Source organism: Salpingoeca rosetta (assembly GCF_000188695.1).
Source record: "Salpingoeca rosetta unplaced genomic scaffold supercont1.7, whole genome shotgun sequence".
NCBI classification, from domain to species: Eukaryota; class Choanoflagellata; order Craspedida; family Salpingoecidae; genus Salpingoeca; species Salpingoeca rosetta.
The window spans coordinates 1,424,487-1,449,486 of NW_004754927.1; the positions used below are offsets into that span (position 1 = coordinate 1,424,487).

Genomic DNA, 25,000 nt, shown 5'->3' on the forward strand with positions numbered 1-25,000 from the left:
ACACACACACACACACACACACACACACACACACACACACACACACACACACCCACCACACACACCCCCACACCCCCCAACCAGCCGGCAAGGTTGGCATGGGGGTTGGCGGCTGCCTCGTCGCCGGCACCGCGGCCGCGCTCTTCTCCATTGCGTCGAAACAAAGCGCCCAAGCACACGCGGTGCGTTGTCATCATCAATTGAATGCGTGGATGCGTCAATGTGTGGTTGCGCTTCGTGTGCTGTGTGTCTCTTTGCAACTTTACCGTGACGCGCCCTGCATCCCTTGCCTCCGCTCACGTGCTTCCTTTCTCACCCACCTGTAACCCACGCACCCTCTCCCTGTTGGTCGTGTTGCGCAGACATCGCACTGAACCCGTTCTCCCCCCTTCCCAGCCACAACCACAGTTCTGAAACACGCCCTTCCATGGACTTACAAGCAAAACTATCCCCCTTTCCCATCTCCCTCTTGCACTCACTTTCGTTCTGTGTCCCCTTGTGTGATCGTAGCGTATTGACTGACTGCCGTGTGTGGGCGCTGCATGTGTATTTGATTGTTTGTGACAGACATGAAACCTACATCACAATCTCTCGAGATGAGGGCATTCACGCCCACCAATCACACCAGCACATGAATGCAACAATGAAGGGCCCCGCACACACACACACACACACACACACACACACACACACACACACACACACACACACACACACGCATGCACGCAAGAGCTGCACTAGGATATATTGCACAACCAGAGTAGCGATAAGACCATGAAATACGGCCCATAATATGGGCTGTCAAAGAAAAAACAAAAGGGCGCCGGGCCCTTGTCGATTTTGATCCACCAGAGAGTTGCAAACACACACACACTCACACACCCACACACACACACACACACAACGCACAGTGCATCAGCGTATCCGCATCACGCGTGCACACATACACAGCCATTACGTTCACGAACTAGGAAGACAGGCAAGACACAAGCCACATGCGCGTGCAAGACGCGTGCAAACCATCAGACAATCTATGAAAACAAGGATAGAGCAGAGGTGTCAACACCCCAGGCCAATCAATGACAACAACAACAACAGCAACAACAACAACAACAACAACAACAACAACAACAACAACAACAACAACAACAACAACAACAACAACAACAACAACAACAGGCAAACACAACAACAACAACAGGCAAACACAACAACAACAACAACAGGCAAACACATGTGCACAGAGCCACCTTCCCTTGACAGCTGCCGCAAACACACGCACACACGCACACACGCCCGCTCCAACACAACAAGGAGTCAAGGATAGGGACAGCATGTGCAAAGTGATGCGAGCATATGTCACATCGATCAATAGTCGTCCGAGTCATCGGAAAACGCTTCCATCAATCCGTCCAGCGACACGTGCGAATGCACACGCGGCACCTCATCCTCAGGTGTCACTGCAGACGAACCAATTGTGTGTGTGTGTGTGTGTGAATGCAGTCACACACCCCCCCCCCCCCTACAATCGATAAATCACACCTTCGCCACCCACCCATCCTATCCCATCCCAAACATCACATCCTTGCCGCACCTTCTCCGAGGACAATGCCCAGGCCGCGCGACTGCGGGAACGACGGGTTTGACGAGTCGCTGTCTGGCGACGTGGATGCGTTGCGGCTGCCGCCCCTGTGCGCCGGCTGCTGCTGCCGGTGGCGGTGCTGCGGTGCCGAATCAGATGACGACGTGCGGCGATCTGGTGATATTGGTGGTTGCGGTGGCGGAGGGGAGAGATGGGAGGGGGAAATGGGGAGACATGGCATGCAATAAACACGCAGGTTGTTGTGGTGAGCGTGAGATGGTTGGTGGCTGTGACAAGAGCGACAAAGTGTTTGGGCAGACAGTGCAGTGTAGGTGTTCACGCGATATAACACCATGATGACACAGAATACATGCACACACACATATGTACGCACAACTCGCCACGCAAACACGGGCAATTGAAAGACTGACGTCGTGACTTGTGGTTGTGGTGCGCCGGCTTGGACGTGGCGGTGGTGGTGGCGAGCGGCGTGTTGTGCGTCATGGCCGTGCGCGAGGCATACGTCCCGTTGCCGTTCTGCTGTGTCGGCAGAGGATTGGACGGCAGAGAGAACGCGCGCGTGCGCTGCGCTGAGGATGACGACGATGACGACGGTCCGGTTCCGCCGTCGCCAGTTGCAGGCCCTTCCCACACCTGTCCCAGCGCTGTGGAGCACACGGGTTGGGCAAGGAACGCATGAGTCAGGGAGCAGGAGATCGTGGCAAGCGCTCGCTCCGAAAGGCAAAAAAAAAAAAAAAAACCGCAAGCAGACACTTCCACGCCTTTTGCAAGGAGGAACGCAGACACCACATGAACAAATGCTCGAGTTGCATAGGAATACCTTGGACGAGCTCTTCAACGGTCGCATCGCACTGCTGCACCTTCACGTCCGGCCCTCCGTACTCCGACTGGACAACAGCAAACGCAGCGCGAGGAGAGCAGGCGAGCGTGATCCGGTGCACAAATGCCGTTGAGTGGGGGCAGCGTTCAAAAAACCACAGAACGGCCATGCAAATGCACACAACGAACATGCACACACATGCACACGTGTAGACAAGCATTGCGTTGCGTTGCGTGTCGGTGGTGTTGCATTAAATACCCCGTGGTGGTTCCTGGACTGGGGGCGCTCCTCGGGAATGGGCTCATAGTGGAGGCCGTTGTGCTTCATAAACGCGCTCCTGTTGCCTTTCGTCCGCTCTGCGCCCACAGGCGCCGCCGAGTACACCTGCAAGGTACCGTTGACATGGATGGGCCACGGTGTCAGGAGGGAGAAGATACACACCAAAGCACACTCCATGAACAACAAATGCAGTGGCTACCACAGGAGCAACAGCAGCAACAGCAACGGCAACAGCAAAGAGCCCGGTTGACGCACGTTGAAGGTGAACTGGGGGCCGAGCCAGAGGGAGCGGTGTGGTGGCATGTGCGTCTTCATCTCCACCTCCGAGAGCCAGCGCCGCTGCTTCGCAGTTCCGGGACTCACAGACATGACGTCATCCCACGCCGTCGGCGCCGTGCCCTGATGTCGCAGAAAGAAGGGATTTGGGCAAGGGGGTGGCGTGAGCAGAGGTGCAAGGGAGGGGACTGGAGTGGTCTTCGGTTCACGTGAAAAAAAAAATGAACACGACCAGCAGCACAGGAAAATACCACACACATTCAAGCACACACACCCACACACAGGCACACCCACACACAGACACAGACACACCCACACACAGGCACACCCACACACAGACAGACAGACACCCACACCCACGGGTGCGTACCGAGTTTTGCTCGAGCAAGCGCGTGCTCTCGAGCATGTCTGGCCACGATTCTGCGCGGCACAGGTTCCACAGCTGCTTTGGCGCCGTCAGCAGCGCAATCTCCTCCCTGCAGCACGGATTGGGAATGTGTGCGAGAAGGGAAAATGCATGCATGCATGTGGGCGTGTGTATGTGCGCGCGCGATTGTGCAAGGCAAGCGTGCAACAAAGAGTGCTTACAGTTACACAACCCCCCTTTCTCACCTTCCCCTTCCCTTCCTCCCTTCCCTTCATCAGCACTCACGTCTGGACTTGTGGCTCTGGTTCTGGCGGGGCGACAGACTTTGCGGCCGGGTGCTCGGGTCGTGAGAGAAGCTTCTGGAATCCGCCAAGGAACTGGCCAACAACATGCCCTTGAGAAAACAGTAGAAAGGCGCATGTGTCTGCGTGTGAGCGAACGACCGATGTAAACGATGCCTGACTCGCAGCATAACTGGCAACGTACAAGCAAACAACCCCAACCACACACACACACACACACACACACACACACACACACACACACACACAATCATAGCACCGGTCACACACAGCGATGTCGTGCGACAAAGCCCAGCGCGTGTCGTTGCTCGGCCTACCAGTGGTGCGTGGCGGCGGCCTTGCGCGCTGCACGTGCATCTCAAACTCGTTGAGTTTCCCCTCGTTGGTGAGGATGAGGAGGTGCAGGACAGCCGCGTCTGTGAGCAGCTGGTCCACGTGCGGCGGCGGGCGGAAGTGGACGGCAATGATGCCACCAACACTCACGTCCTGCCAGTTGATCAAAGGATAGGAGGAAAGAGGTGAGGAACGGTGAGATGGTGGCAAGCAACATGCATGGCGAGCACACACACACACACACACACACACACACACACACACACACACACACACAGCACATACGAACAACACACACACAGCACATACGAACAACACACACACACACACACAAAACAAACACACACGCACGGCGCCAGGCACGTACGTTGAGGTCCTCGGAAGTGGATGACGTTCGAGACATGGAGGTTGAGTCATCGCGATGGGACCTGTCTGCCTCAACAGCAATGCAGCGAATCTTCTGCAGTCCGCGCACCACCGTCGGGTCTGCCAGCTGCTGCCGCCGCCGCTGCTGCTGCGCCGCCCCAGAGCTCTGCAGGAACTCACTGGCGTTGGGGACTTTGATGGGCAGGTGTGACCCCGCGTTGATCTCGTTTCCCCTGGCGGTTGATGATGGTTGATGATGTGGTGGTGATGGTTGTGGTGGTGATGGTTGATGATGGTGGTTGCGGTTGATGATGAGGACGACCACAATGGTGACGAAGATGATGGTGGTGGATAGATCGGTGGATGTGCGGGTGACGCTCGTGGCGTGGAGAGAAAGCACTTGCGTTGGTATGTGCGATACTGAAGCAAGTTTTCGGCACATGTGCCACACTTTTCAATGCAACTGCACAGTCGCACTCACCTTGGATGGATGGGGAACATGTGCACAGTGCCGCGGTGGCTGGCGACGGCGATCCAGCGGTCATCAAGGCTAAACGCCATGTCCTGGATGACGGCTTGCGTCATGCCGCGTTGCAGCGAGTACAACTGCTGCGCGCCAGTGGGCGTGCCCGGCACTGTTGCATGCAACAAGCAGCAGTCACAAGCAACAGCCAACACGTGAGTCTTGGGATGGCACCACAAACAGTCGCGTCTGAAAGGTGGGGAAGAGAGAGGAACCGCACAATGCACCCGATGCACAGACGCAGCAGGAACAACGCAAGCGGTGCAACCCGGACGTACGAAGCTCAAAGACGTTGATGTTCTGGCCGGTTGTGTCTGCGGTGGCGAGGAGGGTGCCGCTGTCGTTGAAGGCCATGGCCGCAATGGGCGAAATGTGCGCACGGAAGTGGCAGATGATGGACGGCGGCACAGGCGCTGGGGGTGGTGGACGTGGTGGATGTGGATGTGGATGTGGATGTGGATGTGGATGTGGATGTGGATGTGGATGTGGATGTGGATGTGGACGTGGTGGATGTGGATGTGGATGTGACGAGGAAGGGTGAGATAAAACGTGTGTGGATATGTGAGCTTATGTTGCCGAGACTGAGAACCGACGCCAAGCAGAAACAAAGCAGCACAGCTCGCGACAAGTAGGGTTCACTGGTGTCCTGTGTGGCGCCTCACATTTGTCGTCGGCGGCGTGGCTGTGGAAGCGGGCCATGGTCTCCTTGACGTCGACAATGTGGATGTATCCAACACCAGTGCCGTTGCTCTGCATCCAACAACGATACGAACGAAGAGGGGAAGGCGTTAGTATTGTGCAGGAAACTTGGAAAAGCAGACACATGGGTACACACGAACACACACACACACACACACACACAAACACACACACACAAACAAACAAACAAACGAAACAAACAAACACACAAACAAACAAAAAAAAACGAAACAAGCAAACAAGCAAATAGCTTGAGCGTGCAGCGTTGTTCACCTCTGAAGCGGAGGTGCTTGAGTCCGTGCTTACGGTGGACGATTGCTGATGGTGGTGGGAGTGGTGGGAGTGGTGGGAGTGCGAATGGTGGGAGTGCGAGTGGTGGGAGTGGGACGTTGGCTGGTGCCTGCCCGTCACAAACTCGGACACGGTCCTGTAGCCCTTGTCGCTGAAGTAGTACAGGCGCTCCCCCGTCTGCTGGGCAAGCTGCATCATTGTCTGCATGGTGTCTGGCGTGGCCACGGCGGCCTCGCGTGACGATGACGACGCTGCACGGCACGTCGGGTACGCCAACCACCGCGGCCCCAGGGAGATGCACCCTTGCAGATTCAGCGTCGGCTTCATCGGCGCCACATCTGCAGCGCGTGCGAGAGAGAGATAGAGAGAGAGAGAGTGTGTGTGTGTGTGTGTGTGTGTGAAAGTGAGAGAGACAGAGACAGAGACAAGAAGAAGAAGAAGAAGAAGAAGAAGAAGAAGAAGAAGAAGAAGAAGAAGAAGAAGAAGAAGAAGAAGAAGAAGAAGAAGAAGAAGAAGAAGAAGAAGAAGAAGAAGAAGAAGAAGAAGAAGAAGAAGAAGAAGAAGAAGAAGAAGAAGAAGAAGAAGAAGAAGAAGAAGAAGAAGAAGAAGAAGAAGAAGAAGAAGAAGAAGAAGAAGAAGAAGAAGAAGAAGAAGAAGAAGAAGAAGAAGAAGAAGAAGAAGAAGAAGAGGAGGAGAGTGTGTGTGTGCGTGCATGCATGCATGCGAGAGATTGCGATGGCCATCCAACGTTACCTTCAAGGGTAAAGACGTGTTCAAAGTCTTCAGACCGGTACACGCGCAATTCGCCAGCCAGCATCTGCAGATGACAAGAGCACACATTGCAGTAGTGAGCACACGTCCATCAGAAACATACAAAGGCGGTGGCGCAAGCCAATCTCACACACAAAAGCACAAACACGCACGCACGCACGCACACACACACACACACACACAAGCACAAACACACACACATGTACATGCACACCGTGTGACGCACCACGACGAGGACGGACGGATTTGCCTCAATGGCACGCGGCCACCCGCGCACGGAAATCGTTTCCGGATGCGCAGTCTTCAATTTGAGCGACGTGAACTGAATCACAGCCTTTGTCCGCTGTTGCACGCACACACATGCATTGTAGGAAACGGCACGTCAGATGAGAAGCAGCTGAGGACATCAGCTACAGAGGCAGACAGGCAGACAGGCACACAACACCATCAAATCACACACACACACACACACACACACACACACGTTTGCTTGTACCGATGACTTGTCGGTGCTGCAGTAGGCCAGGAGTGGCCGAAACCGAAACAGGTTGTCTGTCGATGCAGGCAGGACAAGACACGCAATGGTAACCAGGCAATGAGCACTCGGGAAACGCTTGCAAAGGGCAATATCACACACACACACACACACACGCACACACACACACACACACACACACACACACACACACACACACACACCCTTTCTCTTCCCCTCCCCTCTTCTCTCTCCTCACCCTGTGTTGGGGGCGCGGAGGACTCTGGGACGATGGCGGCGCAGGAGAGGCGGCCGCCGCGGAACGACAACAGCTCCTCGGCCTCCTGTCGACGGCGGTGATGGACCAAGGAAGATGATAGATGGGATGATGATGATGAATGGTATGACGATGAATGGTGATGATGATGATGATGATGATGATGATGATGATGATGATGATGATGATGATGATGATGATGGTGATGATGATGATGATGATGGTGATGATGATGATGATGGTGATGATGGTGATGATGATGATGGCGTAGATGTGACAATCAGCAGGAACAGAGCCAAAGAAGAAGAAGAGGGGGAGGATGAAGAGCCAAGAGATGATCGAGTATTGCGCGCATCGCAGATGAGGTGCCATACGTTGTTTTCGTGGAGCTGCCACACTTGACCGCCGTTGGCGTAGGCCATGATCATGTACGTGGCAGCGTGGCCCGCGCGCGCTGGTAGTAGAGTGGTTGAGAGAGAGAGAGAGAGAGAGAGAGAGAGAGAGAGAGAGAGAGAGAGAGAGAGAGAGAGAGAGAGAGAGAGTGTGTGTGTGTGTGTGTGTGTGTGTGTGCGTGTGCGGGGTTGGTTGGTTATGGCAATGGTGAGAATGAAATGGCTGCAATGAATGTAGTGGAACGAGAACACACACACACACGCACACACGCGCACACACACACACACACCTACACCAACACCTACACAGACACACACCTGCACCTACACAGACACAGACACACACGACGACGACGAGACGTACATCGACAGGTCCTGATCTTGACCCAGGAGACATCGTCAGCCTTTGGTGGGGACTTGTGTCGTGTCGAGTCCGGCACCACCCGGTGGATAAAGTCAACCACGTCCTTGAAGTACGAACGCGCCCTGTCAAAGGAGGGGAATGTTGAGCCTTATGCGCAACGAAAGGCACGCAAGTCGTGCAAGGGAGGCAGAAGGCCAGGCAAACAGGTACAGCAACACGCGCTCGCTTTCAACCAAAGGCACACGCAAACGAACACACACACACACACACACACAGACACGCAGAGACACAGAGACACACAGGCACATAGACACAGAGACACACAGGCACATAGACACAGACAGACACACAATACCACGCACGCTACTCACGGGGGTGCAGCCGGCATGAGCCGGCGAGGTTGGCCGTCCATATCCTCAATGATTGGCTGTTCCTCGTTGAGTGGTCGGTCGCTGATGTGGGCGAGACTGTGTATGTGTGCTTGTGCTTTGGGAGCGACAGGCTCCCTGGCTTGCGTGGAACAGACAGGAAATCTGCCCCCAGCGGCTTGTGCTCGGCTGTTGGTTGACAAGATCGTTCTTCTTCTTGTTACGTCTGATTGCGCTGCTGGTGAGATCGATGAACAGCTGTGAGCCGATCTACAGTTCCCTTGGTGTTTCTGCTGTTGTTGATGCTGGTGAGCTATGAACCTGGGGGCGCTGCTGTCCTCCTATATGTCTGTCTGTCTGCTGTTGTTGCTGCTGAGCTGGCAAAGCGGCAAATCACCAAACCAGAGAAGCAATCAGCAGCAATGTCATCAACAAACAGCTTCAGGCGCCTCTGGGAACTTGCCGCTTGTCTCTGTTCTCCTTCTTGCCTGCCTGTCTATCTGTCCTTTGGCACACAGCTGGCTGGCTCGTGCTGTTGTTGGTGGTGTGTTGTAACTTCTCTTCAAGCTTCCCTTCCGTTTTTTTGCCTTCTTGCTTGCTTCGCAAGCTGGACTGGTTTCCGTTGTTTTCCTCGTTTGCGGTTGCTTGTCGATGGGAGGACGATGGCTTGCAATGCGATGGGGAGGTGTGCGTGTCCTTTTTTTGCGTTGTTGCTTCTTCTTCTTGCTCACCTGCTTGTCGGATGGGGAGATGGGCGGAGGGTAATAAAGTGTGTGTGTGTGTGTGTGGGCCTACAGGTCAGGCGCTGAGCTGTCGTGGGAGCCACGCTTGTGCCTTCTTGTGTTGCGCTTGTTGGTTGCTTGGGGTGTGGCTGGTTGCTTTGTTTGTGTTTGTGTTTGGGTTTGCGTGACTGTGATGGCTGTTGCTTGCTTTTGCTTGCTCTTGTTGTCGGCCGTTTGTCGTTGTCCTCCTGCGCTTCTTCGTTCTTGGCGGTTGGTTCGTCTGCTCAAACAATTTTGCTGACTCAGCAAAAACCCGCCCACCGCATCAAACAACCAAGACCAACCAACCCACCAACAACCGCTGCCTACCTCCTCACTTGTAAACATCTTCCCCCACCCCCCACCACAGCGCAGCGCAGCGCAGCAAAGACGGTCCAGCCAGCCACACCCGGCTCACGTCGTCCTTGGTGCTTTTGGATCCACCCCTTATCCTTTCTGTCGTTTTGGGTTCCTTGCTTCCTTTTTCAATCAAAACAAAGGTACGCGTTCAAAATCATCACCTCCACTGGTTCAGCTGTAGGTTGCTTGCTTGCTTGCTTGCTTGCTTGCTTGTGACACCCCGATTGTCCGTCCACACACACACACACACACACACACACACACACACACACACACTCACTCACTCACACATACACTCACATGCACTTACATCTCATACTCCCACACACACTCACACACATACACCCACATACTCACTCACTCACACGCGCACCACATCACTCACACACATACACCCACATACTCACTCACTCACACGCACCCACACCCACATACTCACTCACCCACACCCACACACACATACACCCACATACACTCACATCACATCACTCATGCACTCACTCACGCGGAACACAGACCAGCACAGCCAGCCATGGCGGAGGAACTGCCAGACTTTGAGGCCTTGAAGAGGCAAACCATGATGCGCCTGACGGAATTGTCTGTGATGGACGAGGAGCAGCGCATCGCCATCTTCGAGATGGTCAAGGACGGCTCATTGACGGTCGAGGAGGCCGTGGCAGAAGTCAAGCGCACCCGTCCCAAGATCTTCACCGGCCTCAAGTTCCTCGGCAGCTCGCCTGCGCTGCGGCCGAGGAAACAGGACGACGCCGCCATAGCCTCAGTTGTCAGCAAGGCCCACGCCGCGCTGAAGAAGGCCAAGCCCACAAAGATCAACCTCGTCGCCTCCACCCTGGGCATCAAGCTGGAGACAGCCGCAGAGGAGGAGCTCATCGAGAACAACGCCATCCACACCATCATCCACGCCGCACCAGTGCCCGGCAGCAGCAAGCTGTTTGCTATTGTCGTCCTGCAGTCGCGCATGGGCCTCGTCTTCACGGACATTGTCCAAGTGGCCAAGGCCAAGGAGGCCAAGGAGCTCGAGTCTGTCATCAGGGACCGCCGCACCGCCGCGCGCAAGGCCGCCCTCGCCGCCACCTCCGCATCCTCGCCCGCCTCCGGGTCAACCACCTCCGAGGGCGCAGCAGACGCAAGCAAGGACGAGTCGCGACGGCCAACACTGGCGGCGAGCCAGCCCGGAGCAGACGCGCAAGGCGGCGACGACGACAGCGACGAACTGCTCATCTCCGCACACATGCTGCACTACGTCGGCAGCGCGCCGGCGCCCAAGGACAAGGGCGAGGACGCCGTGCTGGCCGCGGTGGAGGCGCTGAGGGAGCAGGTGAAGGAGAAGCGGGGCCCAAAGGCAAAGGAGGTCACCGTGCAGGACGCAACGCCAGCCATGCTGGTCATCTCAACAGAGGGCCTGAAGATTGTCGACCTCGCAAGCAAGGAGGTGGTGAGCACGTCCTTTATCAAGGCCATCTCCCACCAGCAGGTGTTTGGCGGGAAGAAGGCCGAGTTCTTCTGCTTCATCGAGGTGGACGACAGGCGCAGCGCCATCGACTGCCACGTGTTTCTGTGCGACCGCGGTGTCAAGAAGCAGGCCGACACCATCTACAACGACGTCATCATCGCCGTGCAGGAGGCGAGGAAGCGGCTCGGCAACCCCTTCCGTCCCGCTGCGTCGTCCCGCAACCAGCAGGTGGGCGGGGCCGCCCCCATCTTGGCGCCCTTGCAGGTTCCACGCCGCCAGCTGCGGCCCATCAAGGCCATTGGTGCAGGCCAGTTTGGCAAGGTGTACCTCGCCGCATACGGGGACGAGGATGACGAGGAGGTGGCGACCACCACGGCGACCAGCGACCCGGCAGCCGCCGGCGTGGACCTGCGGGCCGTCAAGCTGCTGCGAAAGTCGGCGTCCAGTGAGGACAAGGTCGAGTTTCTGCGAGAGGCGGAGACGATGGTGCGACTTGGGCCGCACGAGAACCTGGTGCGGCTGATGGGGGTGGTGGTTGGCCGCCTGCCGCTGCTGGTTGTGCTGGAGTACTGCCAGTACGGCGACCTCTCCGATGTGCTCAAGGCGTGCCGCAAGAAGGGCATGCAGCTGCGCTTTGCGGAGCAGCTGCACCTCATCAAGCAGCTTGCGTCGGGGATGCAGTACATTGCGTCGCGCGGATTTGTGCACATGGACCTGGCCGCGCGAAACTGCTTGTTGCACCGCAACAGCGTGCTCAAGGTGGCTGATTTCGGGCTGACGCACAAGCACGACGAAGGCAAGACGTACTACAAGCAGCGCGGCGTGCTCAAGCTCTCCGTGCGCTGGCTGGCCATTGACGCCTTTGACCACAAAATCTTCTCGGAGAAGAGCGACGTGTGGTCGTATGGCGTGACCGTGTGGGAGGTGTTCACCTACTCCAAGCAGCCCTACACGGGCAACAAGCTGCAAGAGGTGCTGAAGATGGTGCGTGGTGGCCACCGCCTGAGCCGCCCGTCGCGCTGCCCAGAGGATCTCTGGCGCATCATCGCCTCGTGCTGGGACCGCGACCCGCGCCGCCGGCCCACCTTCCGCAAGCTGCTGCGCGGGCTGGAGCAGGTGGCGAGCGCACACGCGAGCGACGACGCGCTGCAGGAGGTGCGGGATGTGGGCGGGCTGCTCAACCAGAACCTTACGGAGCAGATCAAGGTCCTCACCCTCAAGAAGAAGAAGAAATCGTCAGGTCAGTTGCATGGTTTTGTTTTGGTTGGTTGGTTGCGTGTTTGTTTGCGCTTGTTTGTTTGTTTGCGTGTGTTTGTGTTTTTGTGTGTGCTTGTTTTGTTTGTTTTGTTTACGTGTTTTGTTTACGTGTTTTGTTTGCGTGTGTTTGGTTGTTCTTGGTTGTGTTCGCCACAGCGGATATGCTGGTTTACTTGCTGGTCATTTACAAGTGCTGCTTCGTTTGCTCACTCACACACTACCACAACCCCACGCGCGTCCATGTACAGTTGCTGATCCTAAGTCTGCGCTGATGAAAGGCCTCACGGGAGTGGTCGACGAAGAGTGAAGAGGATAACTTGTTCTCCACGCGAAAGCACAGCCGCCCTTCCGCCCACAGCAGCGGTGGTGGTGGTGTGATGCAACGACGATGCTGGTGGTGGGGAGAGCCAGAGAATAGGCGAATGATGGTGGCGGCGGCGGGTGAAATGGGAGCATGACATGTGAGGTTCGATGTGAATGAGATGGCACGTGCGACAGCGAGCGAGTTGAGAGTGTTGCGCATGGTGAGTGAGCGTGAGAAGCACACAAACAAAGGAGCAAAAAAAAAAAAAAAAACATCAGCATCGTCATTGCATGATCATTGGTTGTCACGCGCATGTTCACTAGCGGATGAATTCGTTTCTTTGTGGTTACACATTACCTGTCGTGCCTTGAATCTGCCCTTCATACACATCCTGTTCGTTTTCAATACACGTCATAACAACCCTTCCATCCTGCGCAGCGTGTGTGTGTGTGTGTGTGTGTGTGTGTGTGTGTGTGTGTGTGTGTGTGTGTGTGTGTGTGTGTGTGTGTGTGTGTGTGTGTGTGTGTGTGTCAGTGGGGGATGATGGGGCAGGGAACACATGAATGGCAGCCGAGGTGACTGATGGGTGGTCAACAATTACACCAATGCACACGCGCGGCTCACCTTGAAAAATGCAACAATGTCATCCTGATGAACAAATGATGCCACCATGTCGGCTGCGTTGTCTTGCCGTGAGTCGTCACCGCTGCCACTGAATGTGATTGCGGTTGTGGGACACGCCCGCACACGTGTCCATCGACGATTCTCCCTCTCGTACGCAAACGATGTGCTCACAATGGGCTGCACCAGCCTCCCCTGCTGTTGTCGGTGCGGCTGCTGGTGGTGCACTGGCGCCGTGCGAGTGCTGTGCTTGATGAAGGCCGTGCCTTCCTCGACACCGACACCAAATGCCCACATGAGTCGCAATTCGAGACATGGCAGCTGCTCCTGTCTCCGGGCTCGCTTGCTCGCCAACTCGCCGTCACCATCGCCATCAGCACCATCATTCTCGCTGTCTGCCTGTAGTGCGAGTTCTTGCTGCGCCTCTGCGCATGCGATGGACACACGCGCGTGAATGAGGCGCGGTGGAGTGCGCACAGCAAGCATATCAACGGGTAACAGGAGCTGACTCATGTGTGTGTCCAGACGGCCCAGCCCGCTCCCGTCACTGGCGCGCCTGAGCAAGCACGAGCGACAAAATACACGTGTGTATGAGTGTGCGTGCGTGTGTGGTTGAGTGAGTGAGTGAGTGAGTGTGTGTGTGTGATTGAGTGAGTGTGTGCATGTGTGTGAGTGTGTGTGTGCATGTGTGTGTGGGTGTGTTTAAGTGAGTGAGTGTGTGCGTGTGGGTTTGGGTGTGCGCGCGTGTGTGCGCGTGTGCGTGTGGGTTTGAGTGAGTGAGCGAGTAAGGGTGCGTGTGTTTGGTTGTTTGTGTGTACATAAGTTCACTACACGGTTGTGCAAACGCGCACATCGTGGCAATCACTCATGCACAGCTGTCGTGTGCTCGTGTTGCGTTGAATCCTCACCAAACAAAGACGCTGTCGTCACACACGGCGAGGATAAGGTCGCCATTCCGCAGCCCAACGCCCGCACGCGCCTGTTCAGTATGCGGGGGGGGGGGGGTAGAAGTGAGCCCCACAAACGATAATGGGGTTTACACAACGAGCACGCTGTGGCAGAATACACGACACACATACACACACAACCACACAACCACACAACCACACACAACCACAACCACACACACACACACACACACACACACACACACACACACACACACACACACACACACACACACACACACACTCTCTCTCTCTCTCTCTCTCTCTCTCCACCAAACACACCACGTGGAGGGCGCTGCACGGGTCAAGGGACCGGCGATCCTGCAGAGAAACGGAGGCGACAGCTGCACCCTGACCATCGCTCCACGTGAACAGAACGCCACCAAGCCGGCCAGTCATGACGTCGTTGTGCACAGTGCACACACGGCCATAGTGCACCCGCTACATGACAGCACAGCACACCGACAACATTCATGTGAGTGCGTTCACACAACTGCACGTTCAGTGTGTGTGTGTGTGTGTAAGCGAGAGACACGCTTACACGCAAAGTTGTCGACAATCAGCAATCATACACATTGACACACACGTACCAACAACCCCAACAAACACAAAACCACACCTGATGAAGAATGGCCTGCGAATCCTCATCAAAGCTCTGGCTCTGTCGGAGCGTCATGTTTGGCAGCGCAACTTCGCGGTCACTGCCAGTGGAAAGTTCAACGGCCCTGTCGTTGGTGGTGGCGTTGTTGTTGTTGAGGTCAACTTGGATGAGTGCATCTTCACATGTCGACGCTAAGAGGGGGGGGGGGGGGTCGCGGGCGCGAGTAAGAAGCAGACACACACACACACAGACACACACACGCAGACACACACACAGACACACACACGCAGACACACACACACACACACACATACACACACACACCTCGGGGCGTCCTGAGCATGTTGGAGGAACAGTGTTTGATGGGAGACGAGCAACACCTGGCACACCCGCTCCTATGCAGACAACGGGGCAGGAAAGAACACGAGCGAGGTGAGGAACGACAAGAATGGAGAACATGGTCACAACAAACCCCAGACCCAAGCCTAGATTGCCCACGACCGATGTGTAGCGTGCCATGTTGAGCATCAATAGAGGCACGAACACAAGTGATAGAGGGTATGCATCACAAACGAACCACTTGAGTGAATTGGCGGTGGAAGACAAGAGCGATCGCGTCCATGCCATCAGCGTGTCGGCGAGACGAGTGACGAACATCCACACGCCAGACAGCAAGGGTCTCAGCGTTCCACGCAGCAACAAGCACGTCGTCGTCTGCTTCCAGCATATCCACCTGATGTGCGTGGAACGGTTGGTGAAGCGTTGCGTGCGCATGCAGTGTTGGCAGCAACGATGTGGGCAGGGATGAGGGTGACGCATTGTCGGTTCGAGCCGTGTTTGTGGTAGTCGATGTTGCTGTTGGGCCAGAGCTTGCTGTAGCTGTTGCGGTTGCTGTTTGTAACGTTGCGGGTGCTGTGGATGAGTGCGTGGTGGTCTGTGTTGCAGCAACAGGGATGGTCGCCGGGTGTTGCTGCTGTTGCTGTTGTTGTTGCTGTTGCTGGTGTGTTGATGACGAGTGCGCGGCTGCGTGTGTGTCGCGCAGTTGCGAGAAGAGTGGCGGTGTTCCCATAGTCACATCGGAATCATCCAATACAGCGGTCACAGAATCCACGCTGTGTTGTTGTTGTTGTTGTTGTTGTTGTTGTTGTTGTTGTTGTTGTTGTTGTTGTTGTTGTTGTTGTTGTTGTTGTTGTTGTTGTTGTTGTTGTTGTTGTTGTGAAATGGAAGCAATTGTGCTGGTAACCTGTGCTGTGTTCTCCTTCTCTGCCTCGTTAACCACGCGGGCTTTCCTCTGTTTCACTTCCGCTCCCAGCGACGAGGATAGGCCTCCATCGTTGTCTCGTTCAACCGGATTCAATCGTGCAGGTGTGCTGCCGGCTGACACCGATCGCTTCACGCGACGTGTGCGTCTTCGTCTCCTCACTCTCCCGTTCATCTCCACCGCTGTTTCACCCGCGTCTTCCCCTCCCTCTTCCACGATAACTCCATCTTGCACTGTCACGTTGCCGCTGTGCGTGTCCTCAACTCCACAACAACCGCTGGTGCCGTTGCTCCCGCTGTTCTTGCCGTCGCCTCTCGTGCTGCCAGCGTTTGCAACGCCGTGTTCACCATCTTGGCCGCCGATGCCGTTGATGGAGCGTCCATCTTCGCGTTCTTGCAAGGAGGGGCCTTGCGTCTCCGTGTCGTCTTCCTCTTGTGTGTCAGCGGCTTTTGTTGTTGTCGCTGCAGCGGCGCACGTGCTCTGGTGGCCATCCCCGGGTCCTGGCGGTGACTGCGTTGCGCCGCGTAAGCTCTCCTGCTGCTGCTGTTGAGGGGAGCCCATGAATACGCATGGCAGTTCTTCATCGTCATCGTCATCTTCATCGTCATCATCGGCATCTCCATCCCCATCGTCATGCGGGCGGGCGCCATCAGCGCGGCCGGGGTTGATGCCATCAACTACCAGCACCGCCTTTCCTTTGCTCTCTTGTCCCTCTGTATCCGCTCCATGTTGTGCTTGTTGCCGGTCCTTTCGCACGGCACTTGCTACCTTTTGCCCACTTCCGTTGGTGCCGGTGCCTTCAACAAAAGCAGCAACGTCATCCCGCGGTCCAGAAGACGAGGAAGACTTGGACAAGCGTGCACGCCCGAGCGCTGGGGAAGTGTCGGGGCGCGATGAAGGCGACGAGAAGGTGGTGGCGACTGACGGCGCGTCCTTGCCTCCTGTGATGGACAGCATTCTCATGTGCGAGGCCTGTCCTCCTTGCCTCCCGCGCGAGTGGTGCCGTCGCTGTCTGCCACGGCCCGAGACCAGCGGCGCTGTTGTCGTGCGCTTGGCCTGCTTGAACCCGTCACCAATGGACGCCACCACGTCCTCCTCCTTTCGGTGCAGAGACGACCTGCGTCGGGGTGGCGTGGAGGCCACTCGGTGCGCGTATGGCTTCTGCACGCCGTTTGTGCCAGCAGCAACCGCCCGTTGTTGTGTCGTCGCGCGCGCCTGCTCGTGCTGCTCGTGCTGTTCCTCTGAGGTGGCTGCTGAGATGGGTGTTGAGATGGGTGCCATCGTTGATACGGCTGCCGGCGCGTCTGCTGGCGCCGCTGCTGCTGGTGGTTGTGGTGCTTTTGTTGATGCGGTGCTCTTGGCGCGCGGGCGTGCGTGTCGGCGGGCGTGCTTGCGCGCCTGCTTGGCACTGCGCACTTGCTTCTTGCGGCTTTGGCGCTCAAACACGGGACTTGCGGGGCGCGCCGGGCCACTCCGCTTGTCCACCGCGTTGTCACTCATGCCACCGTCATCGAGCACGCGCTGTCTGTCGTGTGTGTGTGTGTGTGTGTGAGCGAGAGAGAGAGAGAGAGAGAGAGAGAGCAGGTGTGTGTACGTGTGTGTGTGTGTGTGTGTGTGTGTGTGTGTGTGTGTGTGTGTGTGTGTGTGTGTGTGTGTGTGTGTGTGTGTGTGTGTGTGTGTGTGTGCAGCGTTGTCCTCTCTCCAAACACGTTTTTGTTGGTTTTCTCTTGTTGCGCCACAGACAGCGTTTCCCGCCAAAGTGTGCGTGTTGGGTGTGGATGTGTGGATGGTCATGGTGCCGGCAGCGTGTGCCTTGGATGAGTTTACTCTGTGTTCTACGCCTTTGCGCGTGCAGCCACGCAAACGCGTGTACGCATGAGTACATGCACAAGCGCATACGTAAGCGCACAAACAAGCACAGCCCTTTTAGTAACAAACAAAATAAAGGCAAGCCACCGCTGACATCCATCCACACACCCACACGCACATTGCTCTGCGTCCATCCACACACACACACACACACACACACACACACACACACACACACAAACACATGAACGCTTATACACACACACATAAACACACATAAACACACAAACACACACACACACATGCATTCTGTTATTGTTGCTGCTGTTGTTGTTGCTGTTGTTGCTCTTGTTCCCACAGCCTTCGCTGTTCCTCTCGTTGTTCCTTGAAGTAAGCAGCCTTCTCCTTGTCCAAGCTCAGCCGAGCAGCCGTGTGCAGTCCAAACCCAACAATAAAGATGCCAGCCCTACAGTGTCACCACCCGGGGGACATGTGAGTAACGGCGAATGCTCCGGGCTGCGCATGTGCGTGATACCGAAGCACGACCCGACTCACACCAAAGCAGGTTCAGCGCCTCGGACACAGCATATGGGCACAAGCATTGCTATCGCACCAGCACCACCAGCACCACCAGCACCATAGCGCACGCGGTCGGCAGCCAAGCAAGAAGAACCGAAATCATCGCACAACAACAGCCAGCCGCAAACAACAAACAAACCACAAGCGTAGCGCAGATGGTGCACTCGCTCATGCACTCACTCACCAGGCGTATTTGATGAAGAGCGGGCTCCTAACCAAACGGCGTGTGATGCCTCGAAGGGACTGATCCGGCTTTCCATAGTACTGGTGATGCCCGCTGCCGGTGCTCATGGCTGGTGGTCACGCAAGGAGAGACAAGACGCAGGGGTTGGTGTGCGGGAGGACAAAAAGGAACACACACGCAAGAAGCAGCGGTCAATGCGACACCACAAATTCGATTGGAGCAGCTGTTGAACCTTCAGCATGCGAAGAAGCCTTGCCTTCCTCCTTCTGCTGCTGCTGCTTGCCGGTGAGCTCAGACTGTGTGTGCGTGTGTGTCTGTGTGTGCGTGTGTGTCTGTGTGTGCGTGTGTGTGTGTGTGTGTCTGTGTGTGTGTGTGTCTGTGTGTGTGTGTCTCTCTCTCTGTGTGTGTGTGTGTGTGTGTGTGTGTGTCTACGTCGCATGAGTTGGTGTGCGCATGATGAGCAATGTTTTGTGTCTCTGTATGTGTGCTATCACTCAATCCTGGCTGCTGTGGTGTGTTTCGTTCTGCTCGTGTGTCGCAGGCGGCGGCGGTGGTGGTGGAAGTGGTGTCGAGGCCGTTGCCAGGACGGACGACTCGGGAAGTTGCGACATGACCATTGATGAGATTAACAAAGTTGCCGATGCTCTGTCCAAGTTCGTCCTCTGTCTCACAACGGTACGCACCACAACTCCACGCAACGACAAGACCACCCCTCTCTTGCTCTCCAAACGCACACCCACCCACACACACACACACACACCCACACACACACACACACACACACACACACACACACACACACACACACACACACACACACACACACACACACACACACACACACACACACGACGCACATCGTGCATTCTGCAACTTGGTCAACACTCCCACACCAATGGTGTGACACTTGCTTGCATGTAGTATGGCTCGCCAACCAGTTATTGCGAGATGTGCCAGGCAGAGAAGAGGCGCGTCGATACCGTGTATGATCAGATGCCAGAGGACTGCCAATCCTTTGGCGTCTTCAAACAGCTGCAGGAAAGCCTCATCAACTCCACCAGCACCACAGCGGTACGGCCTGTGTTGCGCATGCGCTGCTGCTGGCGGCACTTGTCGGTTTGTCTTGGCTCTGTTGACCTCAGAATGCTGCTAACGCTCATATTTGTGTCTCTACTCCTCGTCGACCGCGGCACCATCATAAATTAGGCGCAGAAAAGCACAGCCATCTGGGACTCGAGCAACTGCGACGGGTGCCTGGACTCTGATTTGGACAAGCTGAACAGCAAGCTGGCAGACTTTTACACATGTCTGCAAGGGTAAGGCTCAATGCAACCCACCTGCGTGCCACCCCACTACAGTATCATTTCCTGCCTTTGATTGACCACGCAAAGCACAGCATCGACACTGCACCCTTTGTTCACACACACACATACTCACACACACTCTCTCTGTCTCTCTGTGCATGTTTGCTCTTCTGCTGTTCCTGCTTGTTGGCGCCCTGCAGCAACTTTACCTCTGCACACATGTCCAGCCGCCTTCCGAGCGACCACAAACCCGACGAGGTCTGTGTCAGGTGCGCCGACGCGTTCGAAAGCATCGACAAGTTCCACAAGTCCCTTCCGCTGGTGCGTTGACGTGACATGTGTGCCGAAGCATCCCCCATGTTGCTTCCATTGTTTCGGTTACCGAATGTGCGTCCATGCCTGGCGCTTCCACGTGCTGCGGCCCGCTTGCACTTGCTTGATAGCTCTCACGCCGACTCACATTCGATTCCCTCCGTTGCCTATCCGCCTGTCCATGTGTTCTCTCACCTCTCTGTGCGTGTGCGTGTGCGTGTGCGTGTGCGTGCGTGTGTGTGTGCGTGCGCGTGCGTGCTCTTCCACGCGTTGCAGAAATGCCGAAGCAACGTGGATGTTGTTGACAAGTACCATCGGCTGTTGCAGTCCTGGTCGCTGCACGACTGCACCGTTGTTCGCGTATCTCGCGACATCATGTACATGGTCCTCAGCATCGCCGTCGGTACGTCGTCCAGCCGAGCACAGACAAAAGGAGACACAGACAATGTGCACGCTCGTTCGTGTGTGTGTGTGTGTGTGTGTGTGTGTGTGTATGTGTGTGTGTGTGTGGTTTCATCAAGCCTCTCTTGCACTGCAGTGTGTTCCCGTCGCACCGTATTCATGCAAAACCGCTCTACGTGTGCATGTATTTCATGACAAACTCACAACAACCAACCAACCCTCCTCTCTTACCCGCCACTGCGCACCAGTTGTTCCCGTTTCCTTCTACTGGAGCGTCTACCTCGTGTACCGCAACTCGCAGTAAGTCATCTGCTGTCGCGCGCGCATGTGTGTGTGTGTGTGTTCAACAACATAACACAAGTACTTGCGCCGCTGCCACCACCGCCATCATCATCATCATCATCATCATCATCATCATCATCATCATCATCATCATCATCATCATCATCATCATCATCATCATCATCATCATCATCATCATCATCATCATCATCATCATCATCATCATCACCACCACCATTGCAACCCCTCGTCGTACTCACACACCCCTGAATCAAATCACCTCCACTCGCCAGCTCAAGTGAGGAGTCGCACTCCATGGCGCCAAGCGTGTCTGCGCTGTCACTGTCCAACACATACGGCAACGGCCCCTCGTCCTCCACCTCCACTGGTGCTGGTGGCTCTCGTGGTGGCAGTGGTGGCGTGCATCGGCGTCGCTCTGGCGTCAGCACCGGGTACCACTCCACGGCAGCGCCGACGCCGCCCGCCATGGCTGGGCGCAACGCCGTCTCGGACACGGGTGCCGCTGTTGGGGTGATGGTGGCGCGGGGCTGGCGGCAGGACAGCGACGTGCTGACCATGCTGGAGGGCGCGGTGATGGACGAACACGACTCGCTCGCCCCAGGTTGGTCGCACAGCGACACGGGCGAAGGCAGCCCTGCCCTTGATTTCTTCCGCAGCGACACAGAAATGGATGCTGACGCGTCGCCGAGGTGGGTGGCGGACGATGCTGGCAGCCCGTCCAGCTACAGCCGCAGCTACCACCCGGACCACCAGCACCGCCCCCGCACTGATGCTGCAGCCGACGGCCTGTTGAGAATAGACAGCATTGAGGCGTTTGAGCACTCCAACGAGCCCGTCCCAACGCAGCTGCTTGAGGGCGATGTGCCCTCGCCGCTGCGGAGTGGCAGTTTTGCTCGCAACCCGTCCCCGGCCAGCGCAAGGTACCGCGACGCTGGTCGCCGCCCGCATGCCGGTGATGGCGTCGGCGACGTTGCAGACACGTGTGTGAGCAGCGATGCAGGTACCATGTACGACAGCGACGGCGGTGGCGATGTTGTTCGCCGGAGCCGCGGGCGCACGCGGAACCGCAGCACCACCAGCCGCGAAGACAACAGTGCAGCCGATGGCGCGATTGACGGCGTTGCGGTTGAGGTGGGCACGCTTGTGGCGACCGAGGACACCACCGTCACCGTCCATCGGATGGACGCCCTCCCAGATGCCGCTGACGATGATGGTGGCGATGTTGGCGGCGATGATGGCGCTGCTGGTGAACTACTGCCAGCCACAGACGACAACCAGCAACAGCAAGACGGAGGAGAACGAGGAGGAGGAGAAGCAGAAGACGCCATATTAGAAGAACCGCAGCAACAACAGGAACCACGGCGACCACAGGAACCACAGCAACAGCACCAGCAAGGGGCAGATGTGGCGTTGGACGTGGCCAGGTCTCCACCGCCGCCAGCCCGCTCGTCGGAAGCGTCGTCGGAAGCGTCGTCGGAAGCGTCACTGTCGAAGCAGGGCACCAGGGCGCTGGCACCACTGCGCACGCCACCAGATGTGGGCAGAACTTCAATTGCAAGCGCAACAGATGAAACGGCAGCAACACACGTGCACGTGCACATTGGTGTCGCTGGAGATGATGGTGATGATGAGCAAGGGATGCAGCTGCGCACACGCCCAGGGACGGCACACCAAGGGGAACGCGACACACCGCAGGAACGAGTGCTTGGTGATGCTGTAGAAGACGTGGGCACATCAAGGGGCGATGCGTTTGAAACCGCAGATGGTGACGACAGTGGGGCGGACGCCAGCGATGCCACCGACAGCGAACGTGATACTGATGATGATGATGATGATGATGATGATGATGATGATGATGATGATGGTGATGATACTGGAGGGGGTAATGATGATGACAGCGGCGGCAGTGACAGGCAGTAGTGCGGTTGATGCCACGTCACACGCGTGTGCTGTGCGCCTCACGCACTCCACATGCTCGCTTCGTCATTGTTGTTTTTGTCATCGCGTTTACCGATGCTTTTTTTTTTCCTTCCTTCCAGTGTCCACCCATCGCTAGCCTTAGAACCAGGACCACCACTCTCGTAGTTTGTTATGTTGGAGAGAACACGTGTATCCGGTTGTAGTGGTCGTTTTGTTCATTGCTCCTTCGTTTATGTATCTGTTTGTTTGTTTGTTTTGTTTTGTTTGTTGATCTTGCGTTTCGTTTGGCGGAGGCTTTACTGCACATGGACGTGAGGTACCACCTACCACCACATGGGCAAGCGGGACTACCGAGCAACCAAGACGTGTGTGCCCCTCCCTCTCCCTCGCGCACGCACACACGTACACATTCACGCATTCACGCTGCATTTCATATGTACGCTCGTTCCGCACCCCACCCCAAGTCCCCTTTCCCTATTCCACAAACGTTTACCCCATCCATCGTTGACCATAACGAGAAAATCGATTAGAACGTGCTACCGCAACCACACCCCCTCCCGCGCCAACACACCAACACACGCACACACACACGCACGCACACACACACACACACACACACACACACACACACACACACACACACACACACACACACACATACAAACCAGAGCAGAACAAAGCCCTGGCGCCATCATCACATCACGGAGTGTCGCTGGATGGAAGCAGGTTCTCCTGGAGCGAATACTTCTCACGCCGCGAAGACGATGACGACGATGAGGATGAGGAAGGTGGTGACGACCGGCGTGCAAGCACGGCCACAAAACCGCACAGCGCAAGCAGCACAAGGAAGTCGAGCACCACAAACACGGTGACGGTCCTTGCTGCTCGTCCGCCCTGCGCGTCACTCGCCGACGCAATGGAGCCGTCGCTCACGGCAGCGGCAATGGCGTCCTCGGCGCCCGTGCGTGGGAGGAGGCCGGCGGGACCCGTGTCTGGTGGGGATGCGCCATACGGGGTGTCGCCGAAGATGCGGCGGTCGTGCTCCGAGGGTGAGGTGAAGGACAGCGGAACAAAGGGCATGCACTGCTCGGCATCAAAGCCGTGCGGATCGTCCATCCACTCGAGCATGCAAGGTAGGGCGCGGGTGTCCTGATTGAGGACGCCGTGGCCAGAGGTGGAGGCAACGAGCATCTTGGGCGGGGCAACGCCTGCTGGGCGTTGTGCCTGCATGTAGTCCAGGTACATGAGGCGGGAGAAGAGGTGCGGGGTGTTGGCGTCGAGCAGACCCGAGAGAAGGAGCACGGGGACGTGGAGGGAGGTGGGTGTGCGCCCCGCATATGCATCACGCGGAAGGCGAATGAGCCCAATGGGATATGCGACCACGCGCGGGTGCACAAAGAGGGCGTGCAGGGACCGCTCGAGGTTGCGGTCTGTGTTTGTCCAGAAGTCGTCGCTGCCAACGGGAAGGTCCTCGATAATCTCCTGCGCAGCGACAGCCATCAGCGCCGCCTGCGAGAACCCGGGGCCATGCGTCAGGGACGCGCGCACGTTGCTCACGACGGTGTGGGTGAAGTCGTTGAAGCGACGCAAGGCGGGAAGGTCGTCCTCGCCGCAGCGGAGCAGGCGGACAATGGAGGCTGTGACCAGGATGTGCGGCAGGCCCGCGGGCTGCAGGGAGTTGAGCATGCCGAGCATGAGGCGGTACTCTTCGGGGTCGATGCCAGCCTGCCGGCAGTGACCGCCACGCAGACGCTCCAGCAACAGGTCGAGGGTGTTGGATGGCTCTAAGCCAAGATATCCACCACAGGTGTCGTCAACGGCGCACGCGTCAAGGGTGACGCGAAGCGCAGCGGTGAAGAACTGCGACTGCGCCGTGAGCACGTACCCCTTTGGATACACGGTGCCATCCAGAGCGATGGCGTCAATGACACGGCCGAGGCTGGTGGCCGTGTTGTCCACATCCTCCTCCTCCTCAAGCAAGACGGCGCGGTTGGCGACGAGCGTGCCGTAGCTTGAGCCGAAGAGGGTGATCTTGTAGTCGTTTGCTCCTCCGGACGCGGCCTCCTCTTCCTCCCTGATGAGGCTGGCGATGTAC

General features: G+C 56.7%; 6 protein-coding genes across 6 annotated transcripts in view; 3 read left to right on the top strand and 3 right to left on the bottom strand.

Moving 5' to 3' along the window:
• Positions 1 to 632, top strand: part of PTSG_03355 (uncharacterized protein) — a 1,712-nt gene extending 1,080 nt beyond the window's left edge. Inside the window, exons 5-6 of the mRNA XM_004995873.1 lie at positions 85 to 182; positions 363 to 632. Of these exons, the coding sequence (XP_004995930.1) occupies positions 85 to 182; positions 363 to 374 (110 nt within the window). The 3' untranslated portion in view covers positions 375 to 632. The remainder of the gene's footprint in view (positions 1 to 84; positions 183 to 362) is intronic.
• Positions 633 to 1,368: 736 nt separating this feature from the next.
• PTSG_11998 (uncharacterized protein) lies at positions 1,369 to 8,550 on the bottom strand (the record flags this gene model as incomplete). The annotated part of the gene is made up of 21 exons (XM_004995874.1): positions 1,369 to 1,460; positions 1,595 to 1,756; positions 2,014 to 2,247; positions 2,424 to 2,490; positions 2,682 to 2,807; positions 2,958 to 3,101; positions 3,349 to 3,454; positions 3,631 to 3,739; positions 3,965 to 4,133; positions 4,348 to 4,579; positions 4,828 to 4,981; positions 5,148 to 5,282; positions 5,532 to 5,619; positions 5,842 to 6,197; positions 6,613 to 6,676; positions 6,857 to 6,973; positions 7,127 to 7,182; positions 7,365 to 7,449; positions 7,757 to 7,836; positions 8,139 to 8,260; positions 8,510 to 8,550. 21 exons carry the CDS (start codon positions 8,548 to 8,550, stop codon positions 1,369 to 1,371), a joined length of 2,739 nt encoding a protein of 912 aa, XP_004995931.1.
• Positions 8,551 to 9,533: 983 nt separating this feature from the next.
• On the top strand, positions 9,534 to 13,084 carry PTSG_03356 (TK/HMTK protein kinase). Its single transcript, XM_004995875.1, has 3 exons — positions 9,534 to 9,767; positions 10,144 to 12,341; positions 12,607 to 13,084. The coding sequence occupies exons 2-3, from the start codon at positions 10,160 to 10,162 to the stop codon at positions 12,663 to 12,665; spliced, it is 2,241 nt and encodes a 746-aa protein (XP_004995932.1). The 5' UTR covers positions 9,534 to 9,767; positions 10,144 to 10,159; the 3' UTR covers positions 12,666 to 13,084.
• On the bottom strand, positions 13,009 to 18,771 carry PTSG_03357 (uncharacterized protein; the record flags this gene model as incomplete). Its single annotated transcript, XM_004995876.1, has 10 exons — positions 13,009 to 13,092; positions 13,287 to 13,839; positions 14,192 to 14,262; positions 14,513 to 14,671; positions 14,850 to 14,955; positions 15,156 to 15,226; positions 15,409 to 15,564; positions 16,075 to 17,617; positions 18,260 to 18,367; positions 18,665 to 18,771. The coding sequence occupies 10 exons, from the start codon at positions 18,769 to 18,771 to the stop codon at positions 13,009 to 13,011; spliced, it is 2,958 nt and encodes a 985-aa protein (XP_004995933.1).
• Positions 18,772 to 18,880: 109 nt separating this feature from the next.
• Positions 18,881 to 23,450, top strand: PTSG_11999 (uncharacterized protein). Its single transcript, XM_004995877.1, has 8 exons — positions 18,881 to 18,949; positions 19,206 to 19,339; positions 19,586 to 19,735; positions 19,871 to 19,980; positions 20,169 to 20,289; positions 20,557 to 20,683; positions 20,931 to 20,982; positions 21,258 to 23,450. The coding sequence occupies exons 1-8, from the start codon at positions 18,904 to 18,906 to the stop codon at positions 22,903 to 22,905; spliced, it is 2,388 nt and encodes a 795-aa protein (XP_004995934.1). The 5' UTR covers positions 18,881 to 18,903; the 3' UTR covers positions 22,906 to 23,450.
• PTSG_03360 (uncharacterized protein) overlaps positions 23,184 to 25,000 on the bottom strand; it is a 2,452-nt gene continuing 635 nt past the window's right edge. The window contains exon 1 of the mRNA XM_004995878.1: positions 23,184 to 25,000. This exon is cut by the window's right edge and continues 635 nt beyond it. Coding sequence (XP_004995935.1) covers positions 23,605 to 25,000 — 1,396 coding nt within the window. The 3' untranslated portion in view covers positions 23,184 to 23,604.